Below are 19599 nucleotides of genomic sequence, written 5' to 3'. Positions count from 1 at the left end.
CGCTCGGCTGTGCGCGCGCGGGTGCATGTGCACGCGGGTGTGTGCGTGTGCGCGCCCGCCCACGGCCCCTCCCCTGCGCTGCCAATCACCCGGCGGCCGCTTTGATGTCGGCAGCCCTTGGCTGCCGCGCCGCCGCGCTCGCACACAGGCACCGGGCGCTCCGTGCCTCTGGCTGCCGCCGGCGCCCGCTGCTCCCAGAGAAACTTTGCGGGGCTCGGGCGGGGGGGGCGGCACCGGGGGGGGGCATCGCCGAGCGCGGCATCCCGCGACGCCTGCCCGGCTGCAGCCTGCCGAGCCCCCCGCCAGCCGCCGGGGTGGGAGGGGGGGAAGGAAAGCATTTAAGAAAGGAATTTTTTTTTTTTTTTTTTTTTTCCAGGGAGAGTTTAAAGGGAATTTAGGAGAAGGGGGTACAGTTTTTAAGGAGAAAAGTTTGAAAGTTAAAATTTAGAGGGGCGGAAAAAAAAAAGTTTAGAAAGAAAAAATTAGAGGGAGCAAATTCTTTTTTTTTTTTTTTCCAAAGGCAAAATAAGTGAGGGAGGAAAAAAAAAACCAAAAACTAAAAACCAAAAAAACAACCAAGAAGCAAACAGACGCGGAGCGGGCTCGAGCCGGGCGGTGAGAACAATACTCCGGGAAAGTTGTGCGCGGCGAGGGAGGGCGCGGCGGGAGGAACATGCCGCAGCTGGGCAGCGGCGGCGGGGACGACCTGGGGGCCACCGACGAGATGCTGGCCTTCAAGGACGAGGGCGAGCAGGAGGAGAAGATCCCCGAGAACGCCTTCACCGAGCGCGACCTGGCCGACCTCAAGTCCTCGCTGGTGAACGAGTCCGAGGGCAGCGGCAGCCCCGCCGCCGCCGCGGACCCTGAGGTGAGCCGGGCCGCCCCGCACGGCCCCCCCCGGCCCGCGCCCCTACCGCCCCCGCCACCCCCAGCTCTGCCCTTCTCTCTCCTCCCATCCAGGCCATCCGGCGTGTGCAGGATCCGCAGAGGGTTTATCAGGAGAAGCTCCCGGACCACATGGAAGATGGTTAGTGGCGGCGAGCTTCGCGGCTGTCCCCCCCCTTCCCGGTTCCTGACTCCCCACCCGGCCCCCTCCGGCCCCGGTCCCAGCCGGGAAGAACTGGGGCTCCCCCCAAGGACCCTAACACCCTGACAATACGCTCCTTCGAAATTACGGAGCCAAAATGCTCCCGAAAGCACCATCACCCTTTCTGCCCCATCCTCCCCCCCGACAGGCAGAACGGCCACCTGCCGTAAGGCAAATCGTGATGGGGAACTCTGATTTTAGCAGGTATGAAGCACCAGGACCCAGGGATGTATAAAGGATCTGCGTACTCTGGCTACCCCTTCCTCATGCTCTCAGACCCCTATCTGCCAAACGGATCTATGTCACCTCTGGTGAGTGCATCCTCTCCTCACTGAGACCTTTGGTGGCCTCTCACTGCCCAGCTGTGTTGCAGGTACCATGCGGGCACCTACATGTGCTTTTTTTCTGATGAATTGTGTTTAAATTGCCCAGTGCTGTTCTGTGGGAAGGGGGAGCGATGCTCGGCAGCAAGTGCTGCTTCTCCCTGAATTACCGGGGGAGCTTCTTGGCAGATCCCGTTCTCCAGGCTCGCCTTTGCGCTGCCGGCAATCAGACCCTAAGCTCTAAATTGAAAATGCCCCTTCCTTTATCTGGGTCTGGAGGTGAGCAGCTTCTGGTGTTGGTGTCCGGGGCTGTGTTCCATGGTTCAGCATCAGTTTGGCATATCTGCTCATGAGATGGCCAGCCCGGGGCCTGCCGCTGGTTAGGGCTCTGTTGTGGATGATGGCCCGGAAAGAGGATCTTGCACTCTGAAATGGCGATGGAGGCTTTTCAGAAATAGTCTCATTGAGTTGGAGGGCTGTTCCAATCTTCCCATGAAGTTTTTCCCTCTCAGGTCAAATCGCCTTTAGCATCTCTGTATCATTTAATGCTTACAATAAGTTTTGCTATGTGAATAATTGAACTAAAGGCTTCTGTACAAGAGCTGTCTTCACCCATCGCCGTCTCCATCAGAACTTCAGTTTCCCGGCGTTGCAGCAGATAGAGGCTGTGCTCGTGTTGCTCCACAGGAGCCAGCATCGCTGCATTCATTTCATGTGTTATTCTGTATTTACGGTTGGCTGATGAGAACAGAACATTGTTCAGTGTATTTTAGTTTTTAAGCTATGAAGGAATAAGGCTTAAAAGAATATAGAATGCCCTCCTCAGCGTAAGCACTTGGTTTGCTGGAGGGGTAGGGGTTTCAAAGAGAAATGGATGGATCGTGGCATAGGAAACAATCCTGGAGTTGAAGTGTGATTAAAATACTGCTCCTGGCAATCAGTGCCATGTCCTCCCACCCCAGCCTGCTCGCCGGTGAGGCAGGAGGAGATGGGTCCGTCCGGCAGCCGTACCCCAGCACTGCCCCAGTGACACGGCTGGTGCAGCTCCTGCTGAGGCCGGGGGCAGGTTTGGGGGATCTCCACATTTCAGAGTCACCTTCAGCTTACAGCAAGAAAAGGTGTTGGTGTGGCACGGCATCGCTGCTCTCAGAATAAGCGGCTCTTCTGTTGTTTCCCACCTCGCGTCCTTTCTTCCAGGAACCAGGTGTCCCCTTCACCCCTCTGAAATACAAAGCTGCTTTACTGGTGAATTGTAATTGATGGAGTAAAATTTGTCTCACTGAAATGCATTTAGTTTGCTCTCTGGTGCAGAATCTGTGCAAGTTCAAAGTTGCATTAGCCTATTCATTGTAGCGGGATATTTCTTTTAATCTTAAACCCTTACTAGATGGGCAACAAAGTGCAATAGCCTATTTATTAGCAATTAAGCTGAAAAGTAGATTGTGGTTTGTGAATTGCCTTTCCCCTTGAGAATGTAAAAAACCCAGGAGGTTATTGTTGGAGCAACCGATAGAAGTAAACGTGCTGCGCGGAACTCCAGGAGGAGAAAAATGAGCAGCAGAGAATGATTCCCTTAGAGCCACCAAAATCACCTACGGCCTTAGTGAGCCTTGGTTGGGTCTGTTGGGATCCTGTGATGTTTTGTATGTCGCTTGGCTTAAAAAGCCAATGCAGTGTTTTGTGCTAAAAACATGTTACCAGAGATTGGGGGGGAAGTCTTCCCCTTTCTCAAGGCTGGGCATTCCTTTGGCTTTTGGTGTTGGTGCAGTTGTTCTTCCAATGTGTATTTCCGAGCTACTTTTTCTTGTGTTTCTGTTGATGGTGTACGTCTTATCATCGCCGTATTATCTATTGCTCTCACATATATTGCTGCTGTGTACTTTGCATAGTACGCGAGCTGTGATCTGGCGGCTGCTTTAGTAATTGAGGAGGTCAGGTCTGTGACCAGAGATCTCAGATATTAACCATCCACAGAAGTGTGTTTAATTAATGTTTTAGTGTGAGTTGGAGGGGAGGTTGTGTGAGTGGATGGGATTATGGATCGCAGTCATGCGTGCGCTCGATGGTTGGTATTTGGGGTTAATGGGGCTTCCTGGAAACAGTTGTTTGCAGCTAGGATTAATTTCAGAGCCCTCAAAAACAAAAATGAAAAACGTGAACCCAGGTGTGTGCTTTTGCAAGATACTGAGGTTTTGCACTTAGCTACTTGACAAACAGAAAAGCAGAGGGCACTCAGCCCTGAGGCTGTGAGCTGAGCCCCCGCCCTGCCCTGCACCAGCAAGCCCCATTATTGCTGCAGTGCTCAGAGTGCTGCGAGTGATGCTGGAGCTGGCCCGGAGCACTGCCAGCATCGCTGTCATGCTGCTGGCTTTTCTGCAGCTTTAGTTGCTTGGTAGCATCAGTTTGGTTTTGTTTTGCTCAGGGTGGCCCTGCCCTGGTGATGCTCGCCCTAGCATCCTGCTGGGCTCCCTCCATCTCCACAACCCAAACTGCATCTTCAATCAAAACAAACCCACTGGTGTTATTCACACGTGCTGCTGTCGCTCCTGAGTGATGCGCTGAGCGTGTCTGGGTACCTGACATCAGCACCAATGCGGAGCCAGCTGATGTGCTGGGCCCCCGCCTAGAGCAGGATGTGGCCAGAGCCAGCCTGCAGTGGCATTCAGCTCGGCGGGCAGCGGGCTGCCAGTGCAGGCTGCTTTTTAGGGCAGCTCAGCCAGATGGGCGCTGTTCTGAGCACGCACAGGTATCCGAAAGGGCTGGATGCAGAGATGGCAAAGAGAGAAGGGTGGGCAGTGGGGCGGCCAGGAGCTGCTGGAGCTGGGGACAGAGCAGCTGGAGCTCGAGTTTTCTGCCTTCTGGAAGCGTAAATCGCCATTGGCTGCTCTGGGCGCAACGGGTCGGGAGCGTCTCAGCACAGGCTGTGAACACATCTCAAATCTTGACATTTTTCAAGGCACCGGGAGAACTGTTTCTCACCCGGCTCTCAGCTGTCACATGCGTGTGGCATGAGTCTGCTTTCGCTCTCCCGACTTGAAAAAGTTCAGCGTTTCCCAGGGCACAGTACATGGGATTTTCAGGTTAGAAATCTGCAAGAAACTTCCAAAGAATACTACCACATTGAGGAACTGTTTTTCTAAATGAAATACAAAATCATAAAGCTATATCCTTTTTTAAATAGTACAAATGACTTTAAATCAAATTAAGGTACATCCTTAGTAAGAACATCAGCCTTTTAGGTGGTTACAAACATTAGAGGTCAGACATGGTCAAACATGTTAACACTTTGATCAGATTAAAATATTTTTCTTGCTACAGTTGTATAATTGAGTTTAGACCCGAGGGGGTTTTCTGAACATTGTTACGTCTTGTACCATGTGGTAGTTAAGTGTTAGAAGGAGTGCTTTATAAGTTCCTTCTGTGCACAGGTTTGTGAAGCGGGGGCTGCACGGCCCCATCCCATGCCCAGGGGTCAGGCTCTGCTCCGTGCACTGGGACAGCCCCGGTTGTGGGGAGCGTGGCCGGACGGGGCTCGGTCCTCCCACCTTCACTGCATCCCTCTTGTGTTCAGGCACCGGTGAGGTGTGGGTCAGCGGGATGTAAATGTTTTGTGGAGGAAGCTGAGACACTGGGCTGCGTCCTGTTCTTGTGGGAGAAACAGGGGGCCAAGAGCCTCGACTTCTTTGGAAAATAGTTTTCTCAGCTATTATAGAGCTCGTGTAGGAGCAAAAGGGTGGTGGTACCTTCGAAATCTCTGCACACTTACAGCCCCCACATGAGGCGGCAGGCCAAGGAAGTAGCGCAGATGTTCCTGAGGTCTGCCCCGCTCCTCGAGATTGGTTCCCATTCAGTGGGTTTGAAATGCCCCCTTGGGCAGGGCGAGATCAAAGCGCAGCTACTGCTGGCCCGGGGCCACAGGTCCCAAATGTGTATCATGAGGTCAAAAAGCACAGAGCTGGAAGTCTCCTTCAGTGGTTAGAAGGAATGGATTGGTCCCAAGGGCAAAGCTTTAATGCTGCTCTGTGCTGGACAGGAGCTGAAGGAGCATGAACTGAGCTCTGGGACACGGCTGCTGCCGCTGTAGCCCCTTCCCCAGCTTCTGCTCCATCCTTTGGTGGGAGGCTGTTGTCCTCTTAGCGTTTCATGAAATAAATCTGCAGCTCAGCTGCTTCTTTATAGAGGTCTTTCTATCCTAGCTTGCACTGTCAGAGCAATGGTTTAGTGTTCTTTTTTCCTGTGTGGTGTTCTGATCCTGCTGAAACCAGCGGCAAAAGTCCCCAGTTTCCACTCAGCTGGGGTTTGTCCCTGTGAGGGGCTGATGCATCCCTCTCCAGGTGGTGTGCCCCAGTTGCCAGAGGCTGGCAGCTGCAGCTCTGTGCAGTACCAGCAGTGCCTGCTGCCACACGAGAGCAATACCGGCACTTCAGGAGGCTCCGTGGTAGCAGGACTTGTGCTATGGGACCTCCCCAGAACGGTGCCCTGTCCCCATGAGTGCTTATATTCCTGGCAGAAAGCATTAGGAGTGCAGCGGCTGATGATGGATGGGTATTTTAGCAGACAGACACATGAATAATTTGTTCCTTCCTGACCAAAGCAAATCCACTTTTTCCAGCTCTTCTACCTAGCTTGAGACAGGATAATGGTGAAAATAATGTTTTATGTTATAGCGTACTGTTGGATAGGTGGATGTACCGAGGTGCAGGGCTTCCGAGGTCATTTATTGCATGTCTGATTCAGTCTTGGTTCCCCCCAAGGAAAATTCTTGCGTTAATTTCTGAGTTCATATCACACCCTCAATTTTGAAGCAGAACTTCCCTTTGAAATAAATTAGAGAGTTCTGCTTAAGAGGCAGCGACATGATACAGCGCTGTGTGTGTGTGGTCTAATATAACCTTATTTTTAAAGTTGTTTGGAACGCAAAAAAGAGAGAGAAAAATGTCACAGGGAAACAAAAGCGAGTTGTATGTAAATCCTTGCCTCTGAATAACCGTGCACGTGATTTAGACGGCCCAGCAGTATCTGCTCTCCCCCTGGCATTCCTTCAGAGGAATGGAGCTGGCTGGCTGCTGGTGGGGAGCTGCTCCGGCGCTGTGCACTGTGAGGGCACTGTTCTTGTGAGCTCCCAACTGTTGCAGTTCACGAGATGTTCTTAGCTCAGCCGGTTGAGAATTAGGAGAGAAAAGCAAAACGTAGCATAATCCCGAGCTCCCGAAGCTCATCCATGTTAATCATTAATATTTTTGAAACTTTAACTGGGAAGAACAAAGTGATTTGGGGGTTAGCGGCACACGGCGTGTCTGAGATGAAAGCAGAGCTGCTCAGCCTGGTGTCCCGAGCTCTAATGGAGGGAACGGAGAGGGAAGCGGGCAGCTCTGGGAAGCAGAGGATGTGTCACAGCATCTCACAGCCAGCTTTCTGCGATAAGTCTGTAGGCACCACTCCATTCCTGCGTTTGGGTGGAAACTCTGACAAATCCGTGCATTTGGGTTTGCTGGCCTTTGCTGTTCTGAGGTTCCCATCTGAGTAACCGCACGGGCACTTCCGTGGCTGGGCGAGACGTGGCAAGGTCTGTAGGGATGACTCGGGCTGCTCTCGCAGATCATCCGTGAAGGGTCAGATCCCAATCTCGGATTGTATCCCTCTCTATCCGCAGCGTGATCTGCAGGCGCAGCAGGTTTCAGGGTAGAGGTGGTGTGAGCTGCACACCTAAGGTTGCAATCCGCTCCGCACGGTGTCTGTGTGCGTGCCATGGCAGTCATCAGCAGATCACAGTCGAACAGTGAGAAGTATCAAGTTTTGAGAGAACATCTGTGCTTTGACATTAATTTCACACCCGCACTGCCTTGTCTGCCCTTTGGCTCTGAGTGATACAGGGAGAACGAATTTAGTGTTCATTTCGGATGGTTTGGCCTTTGACCCCTTCCCCCCCTCCCCTCCCTTGCTCATTCACCATGGGGAAGGTAAAGGGAGGACCTGGCTCAGTGCAGCCCCTGTTGTGGGCAGGCTGTGCTGGTCAGGGCAGGCTTGGGGGAACAACCATCCAGCACGTGCTGCTGTTCAGCTGCTAAAATCCCTGCTCCATATGTGTGTTGGGAGTTCCTGATGTAAATCCTCAAAGACCATCTCCTGCCTGTCTGAAGAGGAGCACAGACCTCTCCCATCCCAGCCCTCCAACGCTTTGCACAATCCTGGGGTCTGCCCACAGCCATCACGTAACGCATCTCCTTCCAGTTGCTTTTCCTTGTTTTCCCATGCCTTTCCCATTCCAGCTCACTGCCGCCTGTGCTGGGAGATAGCTAGCATCAGCATCTCTCCCAGCCTGATGCATCTGTGCTCTTACCTCATTCACCCACAGTGGGTGGAGGGCACAGAAATAGCAGAGCAGGTTCACGCTGCTTCCTGGACTCTCTGCAGAGCTGCAGCAGCAGGGAGAACTCAGCCTGACAAAATCCCATAGCGCTGCCAAGCCGGGAGGTGTCAGTACCCCCGCACAGGCTCTTTCATGTGCTGTTCTTCCAACAATCTCTTTAAAAATACACACAACATGATACTCTCTCGTTAGTCTCTGTGTCTGGAGGCTGGAGCAGAGGTTCGGTAGGACTAGGTGACTCAGAGGGCTGGTAACAGGAGCCAGAGCTGCTCGTTTCCTAGTTCCCAGTTTTAATCCGCCTGATTCAGGGACAGCCTCACGCCCATCGCTGGCTGTCCGGCAGCCTGGGCAAGGCTCCGGTTGGCTCCCAGGCACCTCGCTGTGTGGATGAGGAGACAGTCTTGGCCCAGCCCAACTGCACCGAGCCCTCCGCTCACGTAAGCCATGGGCCTTGTCCTTGCCCTGGGGTTGCCACTTCAGCACATGCTGCTGGCTCAAACCCACCTGCCTGGCTTCTCAGAGGAAGTGATTGCAACACCATGCGCCTCTGTGTCTTGATTACAGCAGGATCTTTTTCTTGGTCACCTCCAAAAGATCTTGGAAAACAGCTCTCTCCTTTGTGAGTGCCTACTTCCGCCGTGACACACCGCTGCTCTGTCCTCTGGCCCTTTTTGCTAATATTTGCCCTTGGGTGTTTATAAATCAAGACCCTCCCCACAGTTATGAAGGCCTGTTCCACCTCTGCCAGGTGAGGTCAGGGCTGAGGATGAGGAAGGTGAGCAAAACACACCCAACAGAGCGGTGCCCACCCAGAACATCCCATCGCTCTGAGCAAAAGGCGCTGCCGTGGCTTCCAGCTGCCGTCCTGTCCTCTGTGCTGCAAACCAGTGCTCAGCTGCAGCTAGAGGAATCTGCTTCATTGTGTTTCGTGGGGTCCCAGAGTTACTATTTTGTTAAACAAAACAATAAGTGTAACAGTGCTGTGGGAAGTTTTCAAAACCAAAGTAAAGCTGGATGCTAGAATCTAGGGCACTTTTTCCCTGTGGTTATAAGAGCTTTACATTTGATTAAATGATAGGTAAAAAAAAAAAAAAGTCTCAACAGTGTCTCCTTTGTTCCAACAAGAGTTTGGAGCTATAATACACAAAGTACACATCTGTCTTGTAGAGCTATGTAGTAATCTGGACTGACCAAAGAAGACTTTTTAAATAATTCCACTTCTGTGCTATATGTTGAATTTGTTCTCTGCTGTGGTTTGCTCTGAGGAGCAGTATCCATGGGTGTAAACTGAGGTTCTCCTCTGCTGGGTCTTATGTGAAAAGAAAATGAGAAGGCCTGGGATCATCAGCTGAGCCCGTCTCACTCAGCAGGAGGGGGGAATTATAAACACGCTTATGGAATAGTTGTTTAGGTGATAGTCTTCCCAGTAAAGAGCTTAGAAAGGATCAGGAATGTGGGAAGAGATGACACCACGGGGAAGAACAGACCCTCTTTGGACATAGACCCTTGTAAATCCTCCACGTGAAAGGTGCAGGTCCTAGCGTGGCCGGGCTGGTGTCGCGGCGTGCCGCTTCCCTGGGACACGCTGTCATGTCGTGGGAGCTGGGACGGGCAGCGAGGAGGAGTTTTCTTCATCTAAAAATTATGCTTGGCGTGACTTTGCCCTTAAAGAAGAAAGGCCGATTCCAGCGTGGGAGATGACACGCAGCCCCTGACACCAGCATAACCCGGGCTGAGGGCTGCCCTTTGAGCTCTGACTTCCTGCTGTAACTCACACAGCGTGGCATTGCGAGCTTTGAAATCCGACCGTGCGAGGTGCTGGGGGCTCTGGGCATCCAGGTGACGCTCGTGGGAGTGCGTCGTGCCGTGCTCTTGTTTCCGTGCGCTGTCGGAAGGCCCATGCAGGCGCGTAGGAGAAATTAAAATATGCATCTTAATCTGAAATCCAAAACAGAAGCAATAACACAAAATAAGAAACGAAAAGAGAAAAACGACCCCGAACCTTTCTCTTTAACTTTCTCTGATTCAAAGCAATTTCTCCAGGACTGCGCACCATATGAAACACATTATAAATGCTCTTGTAAAATCCACATCGTTATACCACATGAAAGGCTGGCTCCTAAAAATAGCCATTCCGAGAGGATGCAGGCTAGTAGCAATTTCGGTGATCATGAAATAGTTGTGTTGACATCTCAGTGCATGCACACCCACAGAAGGCTTTGACTTTTGAATATTCTTAGCAACATTTGTGCTTTGTGGAATTTTCCACGTCCTGGTCCCATGAATAGTTTCTTACCCAGCGGTGTTCCTTTGTGATCATATCCTTAGATTTCTAAACCTTATTTTATTGAGAAATTTGGTCAACAATTTTTTCTTCGGCCTGAAAGTCTTTCCTTGCAGTCAGTTTGGCAGCGGCTGATGGTATCAATTGTATTTCCCCGTCTTATCCTCAGAAATATTTTCTTTTTCCTCCATTAGACACACGTATCCCTGATGTTCGGTAGACTGTCAAAACATAAACCTAGAGCATCAGATGGTAACACGAGGAGCGGCACATCTGCCTGGCTATTGTATCTGCAGTAGTATTCAAAAGAAAGTAAATGAGATCTGCAGTAATTATGCAGTAATGTATCCACAACAAGAATTTCTTCCTCATCCCAGCAATCAGAATTTGGCTTTGGTTTTGAAGAATGTAAGGATATAGCCCACTGCCTTCGGTGTGTTTGCAGCAAAGCCCTGGCTGGTGTACACTGCCATAGCTCTGGGATAGACAACAGAGCCATGCCAACTGATATCGCTCCAGATCTTTTTGAAGAGCTCGTCAGATTTTATTTTATTGCTACTGTGTTTTGGTTTTGGCCTGTTATTTGTTTGAAATCATTACTATAGGGATAGCTTTCCGAAAACTGGTGGAGTCTTCAGTGCTGATCTCTGTTTGCATTTTTCTTTTATAAGCAGAGATGGAGATGCCGGAGCCACACGTCTTCAGACATCCAAGTGTTTGAAGGTTGTGGCTTGGGTCTGTCCAAGGTTTTAAGTGCATGGCTCCTCTAAGGCTGACTGGAAACAGTTTATTTCTTCAAAATCAGTTTGCTTTTGCAACCGGAGTAAAATCTTTGGTGATCTTGAATGAAATAATAGGGTGTTCAAGAAAATTGCGTTGCTCCAAAAATAGCTGGCATGAAAATCATTAAGGCTGAAGTCTCATATAAATCAGATGTGGCTGTGGTTCTAATGGGGCAATACAAAAACTCTTCAAGAAATGCTACTCAAAGTGTCTCACTGTGAGAGCTGCAGTCATGCTACAAGTTGTTTTAACGTAGAGGGCAGCTCTTGTTCCTTACCCAGCTCTGGAGTCATTTTCCAATGGCAGCCTTCTCTCGAGGTTTTAAATCCATGCATCGAATTCTTGCAGGCTGTTAGTAACTCTGAAGGTTCAAATGTTGTACAAAATGTGTTTGCTTAGCTCCCGAAAACGGATGTGGGAACACCTCTACAAGACAATTATTTTAATTCTTCCAGGTATCGCAGAATAAATGCATTCAGTTCTCAATACAATCAGCATCTTTCCAGCTGAGTGCTAAGAAATGTTGGCTCACATGCTGGCATGCATGCTCTGTATAATGCAACAGATACATTTGGAAAGAGGACCCCTAAGTTTTGAACACTTCTACCTTAAAGTTAACATCATGCCTGAGTCTTCAGTCTGTTTTCTGTAACTGATTGGATGGCTGAAAGCAGGGTTAGATCTGACAGGTTTCCAGGTATTCTGATGGAGCCCGGGCTTCTCCTGCTAGGAGCAGAATTCAGTTAAAACAGTAAATGTGCACTGCTGGGCTGGAGCTCTGAGGTTCTTAGCGACACTTGAATGAGAACGCGGTAAAGAAAATTTCATTTCTTCACTCCAGTGGACAGCAAGTTACCTGTTATCATCAGTGCTAGACATTTGGTTATTGGCACTAACTGAAAATGGTATATAACTACATACAGATATTTAAGCTTTGCAAAAATGATGGTTTTTTTAAACTGTAATAAGCTACTCTTACCGATATAGCATATGGATCTGGATGGAAATGCATACCGAGGGGTGAGGCAGGCTGCAGTGCTGGAAGTGTGAGTCTATGAGAGATGAGCACCCGCTTCCAAAAGCATCACTGTTGGCCAATTATTATTTCTTCTTAAATCTGCATCTCTCCCGGCGGGTGCGCTGCTGGTGCCATGGGTGGGAGCTGCCTCTCCACCTGTGCCTCGCAGTTTGTTTGATACGGAGCCCAGCGATCCTGTTACCGGAGAGCACCAGGTGCCACGTAGATAGCCAGCTAAACAGACATCAGTAACGCCAGTTGTTTGTGTGTTAACACAGGATGTTCTCAAAATCAGGTAAGAAGTGAGGCGTGCTACCAAGTTTTACAGCAGAGGAACCGGACAGTCTTGTACCTGCATGCAGGAATGCTATGGAGGAAGAGTGGTTTTATCCCAGCTTCTGCTCCGGGTCCCCCAGCAGCTCGTCTGTCTGGGACTCAGTTTCCCCCAGGAGTGTTTTGAAGCGTTATCGTTTCATGTGCAAGTGAGCTTTGTGGAGCACTGCAGGGAAAGCCACGTCCTTACAGAATAATTGTCCCCAAATCCAGCGCAGGCTGCTGCAATGGGAGGTGTTTCAAAGCAATCAGAGGAAGAGTAGCCGAAAGAAAGCAAGCTGTGCTGCTCGCGAGACCATTGGCTTTCAGTATTAAACAAATTGCGATTTCATAATCTTTTAGCAAGTCGCAGGTGGCCCTGAAACCACAGCTCCGTCGAGACGATCGGCACGTTCTCTCCCTTTAAAAACAAATGGCTTTTTCAGCCTAAACGATAATTTTGTGGAGCGACATTGGCCGGGTGGGAGCGGTGTTTGGACGGTGCAACGCCTCGTCCCTAACGCACGCACTGCGCAGATCCCTGCTGCGAAACCGGGCACAAAATGTCATTCCCAACTCACCCGCTTGCAACGCGCTGATGAGTACAACCTCCAGGATTGCAGCGCATACTTTTTGGACACATGTACCAAACCCCTGGATGCATAATTCACATTCCTTGTCATGAGGAATGAGTCTATTTATCTTGGAACCTTTTTGACTTCAGCCGTAATCTCTAGGAAATCATTTGTTAACAGTCGTTAGCTGCCAGTTTGTCAGCGAATGGCTGGAGGCGAAGTCAGACGCCAATGAAATCTTTTGCAGGCAGATGTCACATGTGGCGCAGAGAGGTTTGTAACCAAAAGCATTAGAGGAGGCTGGTGGATGACTTCATCCCAGCTTTTAGGAACACGGGGAACCTAGGCACGACCAGCTGCTTGGCTGGCACGGCCCTCGGTGAGCGGGAGAGCCTCCAGCCTCGGCGCTGGGCCGCTCCTTCCCGAGGCCGAGGCCGTGGGCACTGCGCTGTGGGGCGATGGGGGGCGGGAGGCCGAGCTCCGGCCCGGCTCTCCGCCATTATTGGTTCTAAATAAAAGTCTAGCAGCGAGTTTCAGTCAGGTAATGAGGGTTATCTGATTTCGCTTTAATCCGAGAAGCATCACGGGGTGTTGCAGACGGAGTGATAACCTCAAATTGCTGTTTATCTCGAGCTCGCTGCTGCGTGGAGGGAAGTGGCAAAAATGGGTGAAAATTCACGGGAAAAGGAGCTGAGAACAGTCTCCTTAGCCTGCACCCGGTCCCTCCTTCTTGCAGGAGGAGTGAGCGAGAAATAACTGCCCCGAGTAGAAACTCTCCCATGAAGCCACAAAATCCAGCTGAAATAAATACCACTTCCCTGCAGCATTATCTCCCACTCTGTGCTGTCTGCCCACAGAGGATGGTAGGGTGTATGAACTGGCAGGGGATTAATGGCAGCGTGGTTCATAAAAAACGTTGCTGCCAGAAGGACGTGGGACCCAGACAGAAGCAAAGAGGGGCTGGTTCTCTCTGCAGATGCCCCCAAGTGCTATTTGTCTGAGAGAAGATTTTCCCACAGATCTCTGGCCTTCATATTATTTGAAGAACCCCCTCTGCAGCTGCAATCCTTCCCTCCCCCGAGGGAAAAACAGGGTGGTAACTTTGTGAACTGAATGGTGTGGAGGTTTAGGAGTGCTGCCATGGGAGGGGAAGATTTGGCTCATTAGCGTGGAACATTGTGTTGCCAGGAACAGAGTTTTGGGGCAGAACTAATAACATGGAAGCAGATGCAGTCAGCTTTTATTAAACTGGTTTGTAGATGACTTTAAATAGGCAGCAGTTGTACCTGGGTCTCCCCTTGAGCAAGGCAGAGCAGCAGACCCCAGCAGCAGCTTCTGGAATCTAGATTCTGGTCAGCAAGTGCAGAACAGCCAACCCAACCTGTGCACATCAGGAAAAAAAATTCTCTGAAATGCATTTAAAAACAGCACCAACAACTAGAGTTTGTGGTTCTGTTATAATTTTTAAGCTCTTATGGTCCACATATCTCACTTGGAACAAGGAAAAGCTGTAGAACCATCGAGATTATGGTCTGAAGGAGCCAACGTTATATCATCTCTTTATCATCGTGTATCATCTCTGTGTCACAGACTACTGAATTTCACCCAGCCACCCCAATGACTGCATTTACCATTAGCTGCTTGGCAGTGCGTGGCGGGTAAGGATGGGTAAATCCATCTCCAAGCCCAGTTTCGGAGCACTTCTCCCTTGATTCACCCTTTCTGTAGCGCTAATTGTGTCCGGAACGCTTATCTGCATTGGTGATGATCAGATGCCATTTCCTGACACAGGGCATTCCATGGCCGCCAGTAATGATGGGCTAAGCTCACTCTGTAATTGCTTTACACAAGTACACAGGCTGCAGCGATCATCAGCCAAACACAAATTGCCCTTCTCCGCTGGCTACCAGCACTGAGCCGTTGGTACCTCCAGGATGTCACCACAAAGATCATCCATCCCTCTGCCAGCTACGAATATTACTGTGCGTCCTTGCAATGTACTTCTGTTCTGCAATCTGGACTCCCATGACCATATCAATCAGGAATGACCGGCCCCTTCGATGTGGCGAGCCTGCAGATCTCTTGAAATGTGTCCACTGAGTTTCTGATATCCCTTCAGATGTCCATTCGCTGCCACCTCCTTCCACGCTGGCTCCAGCCACCATTTCATAGAGCAAAGAACGCCTCCAGAAATCACAGAATCAATCATAGAATCATTAAGGCTGGAAAAGACCACTAAGATCAGCTAGCCCAACCATCAGATCCTTTCTTTGTGTATGCCTGAGCATCTGTCCGTGCGCTCCTTGCAGCTTGTCATCCCAGGCTGGCTGAATCCCATTTGAATGCTGCACTCCATCCTACCTTTGTTGTGCAATGCTTTTGTCTCAGGCAGTTTCTAATCTACAGATTTTCTGGGATCTGTGCAGAGCATGAAGGGAAGTCTCCTCATCACCTCAGGTTCTGTCTTTCAGTATCAAGTGTTTAAGACATAATTCTAGGCGTCCGGGGCTTGCTTTCTCTTTGTGTCTCCTTTGCTGTTGCTTTCATTTACTAACATGTTGAACTTCAAAGTCTGTTCTTTCTCCTTCCTAATTTTTATGGAAAAAATGGTCTGAACCCCATTTGCATTTCCTCCCTGAGGATACTGGCAATCCTTAATCCTATATATTAAAGAATCTCAGTTTTCCCAGCAGCCTTTTATTCCGGGACTACTCTGCCACACTTTTCTCCTTGAAATTCTCTCCTGTGGTTCCAAATTGCTCGTCATGGTGCCCCTGACCACTGTCACATTCTGTTATTAGCTAATTGCATGGATGTTTGATCACTTTTGTGTCCTTTTCCTCCCCTTCCCAGCCTGTCCTTTTGCAGCTAGTTGGTGCAGGTTGTGCGCTCGCAGCATCGCGTGCACATTTACCCTCAGTGTTGCAGCATCCAGTGCTGGGCTGGGGGCAGTGAGACCCACTGATCGCCAAGGACTAATGGGGATAGCTATTTCTAGAGCCAAGAGACAGCAGGATGACATCAAGGGTGGTGAATAACCGGGTGTAAATATATTTATTACGCGTGATGCTCACTTCACATTTACAGGCTCCATACTCCAGTCGCGACCCATCCAGGCGATGGCTCTTGGTGGTACCAGGAGCTGGATGGCAGCGAGGCTCCAGGGCTCCCCACGCTTTATCCCTCTGGCTGCTTCCATGAGCGTGCACCAGGACAGCTCTGATGGCAGTGGGAGCTGTGGGAAGCAGGCGCGGTGCTGGCCGGGCCGTCCGGATCCAGGGGCTGAGATCACGCAAAGCCAGGCTTCTTTCCTATAAGTCATTCTCAGCTATGTGCACGGGTAATTAGCATGTGCATAAACACTTTGTAATCTTGTGATCATGGCTTGCAGATTAGCTCTTTTGCCAGCTTTGCGATTTCTTTGCCAGTTTTAGTTTTAATTGCAAATCCATTACTGCCAGCTCCCTTGCATATTGTAGCAATAGGCAAATTAAAACACTTGGACACAGTTGGGCGGGTTTCAGTTAAGAAATTAATTGTTACTGCCAAGCAGAGCTTTTTAATGTGAGGGTGGCATTCGAGCTTGTTTTTGAGGGCATAATCTCCGAGACTTTCTTTTTTCCCTTCTCCTCCCCCCCACCCAGACTGCGTGGCCCTGTCGAGCAGCTCTGCAGATGGCACGAAGCAAATGCTCGCCTCTTTGATCTCCTAGTCAAGAAAGTTGGAAGTCGTTCTGAATTTATGAGAATCCTGTCTGAAATAAATCTGTCTGCGCGCAGGGCCACGCCGAGCTGCAGGCAGGGCTCACCTGCACCGCGCAGGATGCGTCCCGCGGGAGCGGGCCGATGGCGTAACGATAAAGGGAAAACATGATGTGTGTTGTTGAACATGAAGAAGTCTAGACAATCTACAATTTACCAGTCAGGGTAATTGGCTAAAGGCTTAATCCGCCCTGATAATCCAGTAATGGCGCTGCTGGCAGGACACTGATGGCAGAGCTGGCTGCCGCTGCCTCCTGCGATCGCAGCCGTTCCCAGATCCCGTTGGGGCTGATCGGGCATTTGTCAAATTCTGCAAACTTTTCCTTTTCCTTGGCTTTCTCCGAAACTTCTCTTGCTCCCTTGATGCTGTCTTTTGCTCAGTTTGTTGTTGAGCAAGCACCCCTTGTCGCCAGCTCAGAATGTAAATGAAAACATTCACCAAGAACATCTTTTGCCTCCTGATGGACAGCTCTTCACACGGCTCGTTCCAGCCTGCTGCTGCCATCACCCCGAGCACAAACAGCCCCTGCTTTGGGGGTGTTGTGTGTCACCTCCAGACCTGGGGCACTCACTGGTGCTCAGCAGCAATTGCAGGGAAGGATGGATGGGCGAGTTCCCCTCCCGGATTGTTCTCCAGCCATTGGAGCTCCCATCCCCATGTGTTGCCTTCGTGGCTGTTGCTGTATTATAGCATAGCTCAGCTCTGAAAGCAGACTAAAAGTATTGCCTCACCAGCTGATATAATCACCTATCCTATTCCTGTTAGATTTTTCCCTTTATCCCATTCCCTCCATTTGCCTTAAAAATGGAACGTACGCAGCTCCCTCTGCATCCTTCCCAGAGCTGAAGGTGTGTGCTGCTGTGTCTGTACAGCGCTAAGCCCACATGAACACTGCCAGGTGCTGGAGGCTCTCAGACTGGGAGAACACCCATCATTTATAATGCAGTCGTATTTGCTCACTGGACAGCCACTTGCTTGCTCCTGATTGCTGCCCTTTCTCTCTGTGCACCGTGCCCACGCGGTGCCCTGAGTGCTGGCAGTAAATCCCGCTGCCTTCAGTGCGTTTGCAGATGTGTAATGGATTGGAACTCAGCAAACAGTTCCTGCAAAGGCAGTGGAGGGGCAGCTCGGGGCTGGCGGTGCTGCTCAGGGCGGGCTCTGGCTGCCAGCAGGGGCTTTAGAAACCATAGATAATAACATATAGGAACTCTCTTTGGTCACCGACTGCCTGAAATCAAACCGACACTGTTTTTAGAGCAGCTTTTTTTTGAACATTGTTTCTTCTTTTCTTTTCTTTTTTTTTTTTCTGCTCAGAAAACAATGGAAGAGGTACAGTTCCGCTGCAAACAAAACCTGAACATGCTCTAACTCACATGCAAAATATCAAAGGGTGCTTATTCAGTACACATTACCACCCTTCCGCTTTACAGCAAACACCTCGTCACAGCCGAGAGGCTTCGGGAAAACTGTGCATCATGCATTCTGCAGAACGTCCCCCTGCAGTTACCCCGCAGCTCTGGCTCTGGCTGACAAATCCCACTTTAATTGTTGGTGATCTCTATCAGAACAGACATCGGGGTTGAGTTCAGGGGGAACAAACACGAACCTACAGTAAGATCAAAGCGGCGGCGAGGTGCGCATGTGCTAATAATAATAGCTTATGAAAGCTCATATTTTCCTTCAACAACATCCTGTCATTTGTGTATTGGCTTTGAAAAGGGTAAAAAAAAAAAAAAAAAATTCAGTGTAATTTACTTCGGCAAAAAAAAATGAGATTAGGCAGATAGTCGGTGTGCGGTTTGCTGCGAGGGTTGCGCGTGAACCGCGTCCCCGTGTGCATGTGTGAGCCGGGTGTGCAGGGCCGAGTGGCTGTGCGCGGAGTGCCACCGTTATCTGATGCTTACATACAGTCTGTGACAATGTGATGCAGAACGGAGGGTGAGGTAAACAGTCGCCGTGCTGGTAACCGCATCCACACCTGGTGCACCTCGATAAATGTCTGTAAACAGTTTGCATGGAGCGAGGTTACCGCGAGGCCGGGGACGTCTAACGGCTGCCGCAACCCGGGCGGGCTCGGGAGGGTGATGGGGCTTGGGGGGATTTTGGGCGGCGTCTCGCTGGGGTGGGGGAACCAGCAGGACCGGGGCCAGGAGCCAGCTGCGGGATGTGGGGATGCAGGGGTGCAGGGATGCACGCAGTGTGGTCAGCGAGACTGGGGCATTTCGGGGCTGTTCAGCCACACGCCGTGTCCAGTGGCCGTGATTTCCCCTTGGCAGGACATGACCTACTTGGGGAGCCCTGCTCAGCCCGCGGAGCCAGGCACGGCGCTGACCATTTCCTCTGCCCTCTTCACATGTTCTCTAACAGCGTTTAAGCAGGCGGTTGAAGCCTCCGTTCCCTATCCCAGCATCAGAGCACAGTAACCCTGACACCGAGAACCTGCAGAGGAGGGCTGTACCCGGGGGATGCTGTGTGCTGGGAAGGGCACGGCGAGTGTTTTGAGCTGCATGCTGTGGTTGTTGACATTCAGCTGTGCCTGTAGTTCTGCGTGCAAGCAGGAAAGGGTTTGGGGTTTTTGTGATGCAGAGGAAGGCTGACTGTAAAAGGTGACAAAGTGGCCCAATAAGTGCTGAAGATGGGCTGGCTGAGGAAGGAGAGGGCTGTTTTGAAAGAAAACCAAGGGGAGGAGGACAAATGGGAGCAGATGCACGGTCCCAAACTTTCTGGTCTGTCTGCACAGGTGCTGCCCGCTCGCCGGGCACGATGTGACCGCAGCCGCGCGCCAATGCTAACAGGAGCAGCTGCAGTGCCAGGGAGGTGCTTTGCAGGGCTCTGCGGCTCAGCTCGAGTCTATCCAAACTCTGCAGCGGCTGAATCGCAGCAAACAGGGACTCGTTAAGAAAGTGGAGCAAATAATAATGATCCGTCTGTTTAATGCGGCTGAAAGGCGTACTTCAAAGATAGTGTTATCCTAAAAAAGCCCGAGTATGGAGGGGAGAATACTTGATCACTACTTCCAAGTTTTGATGGCGGTTGTAAGTAGGTCAGCAAACGGTAATATTTAAATTAACTCCTCTTTCTGGCA

General features: G+C 50.5%; 1 protein-coding gene across 6 annotated transcripts in view; it reads left to right on the top strand.

The window, feature by feature from the left end:
• Nucleotides 220-19599, top strand: part of TCF7 (transcription factor 7) — a 58680-nt gene continuing 39300 nt past the window's right edge. For 2 of the 6 annotated variants that reach the window (XM_021410476.1, XM_021410473.1), the window contains exons 1-3: nt 674-868; nt 961-1027; nt 1292-1398. In XM_021410476.1, coding sequence (XP_021266151.1) covers nt 674-868; nt 961-1027; nt 1292-1398 — 369 coding nt within the window. Of the gene's footprint in view, nt 869-960; nt 1028-1288; nt 1399-19599 lie in introns of all 6 variants that reach the window. The other 4 variants (XM_021410477.1, XM_021410474.1, XM_021410472.1 and 1 more) reach the window with 4 other exon arrangements.

The sequence above is a fragment of the Numida meleagris genome, chromosome 12, assembly GCF_002078875.1.
Source record: "Numida meleagris isolate 19003 breed g44 Domestic line chromosome 12, NumMel1.0, whole genome shotgun sequence".
Taxonomy (NCBI): Eukaryota; Metazoa; Chordata; class Aves; order Galliformes; family Numididae; genus Numida; species Numida meleagris.
This window is presented reverse-complemented; position numbering and strand designations above follow the sequence as displayed.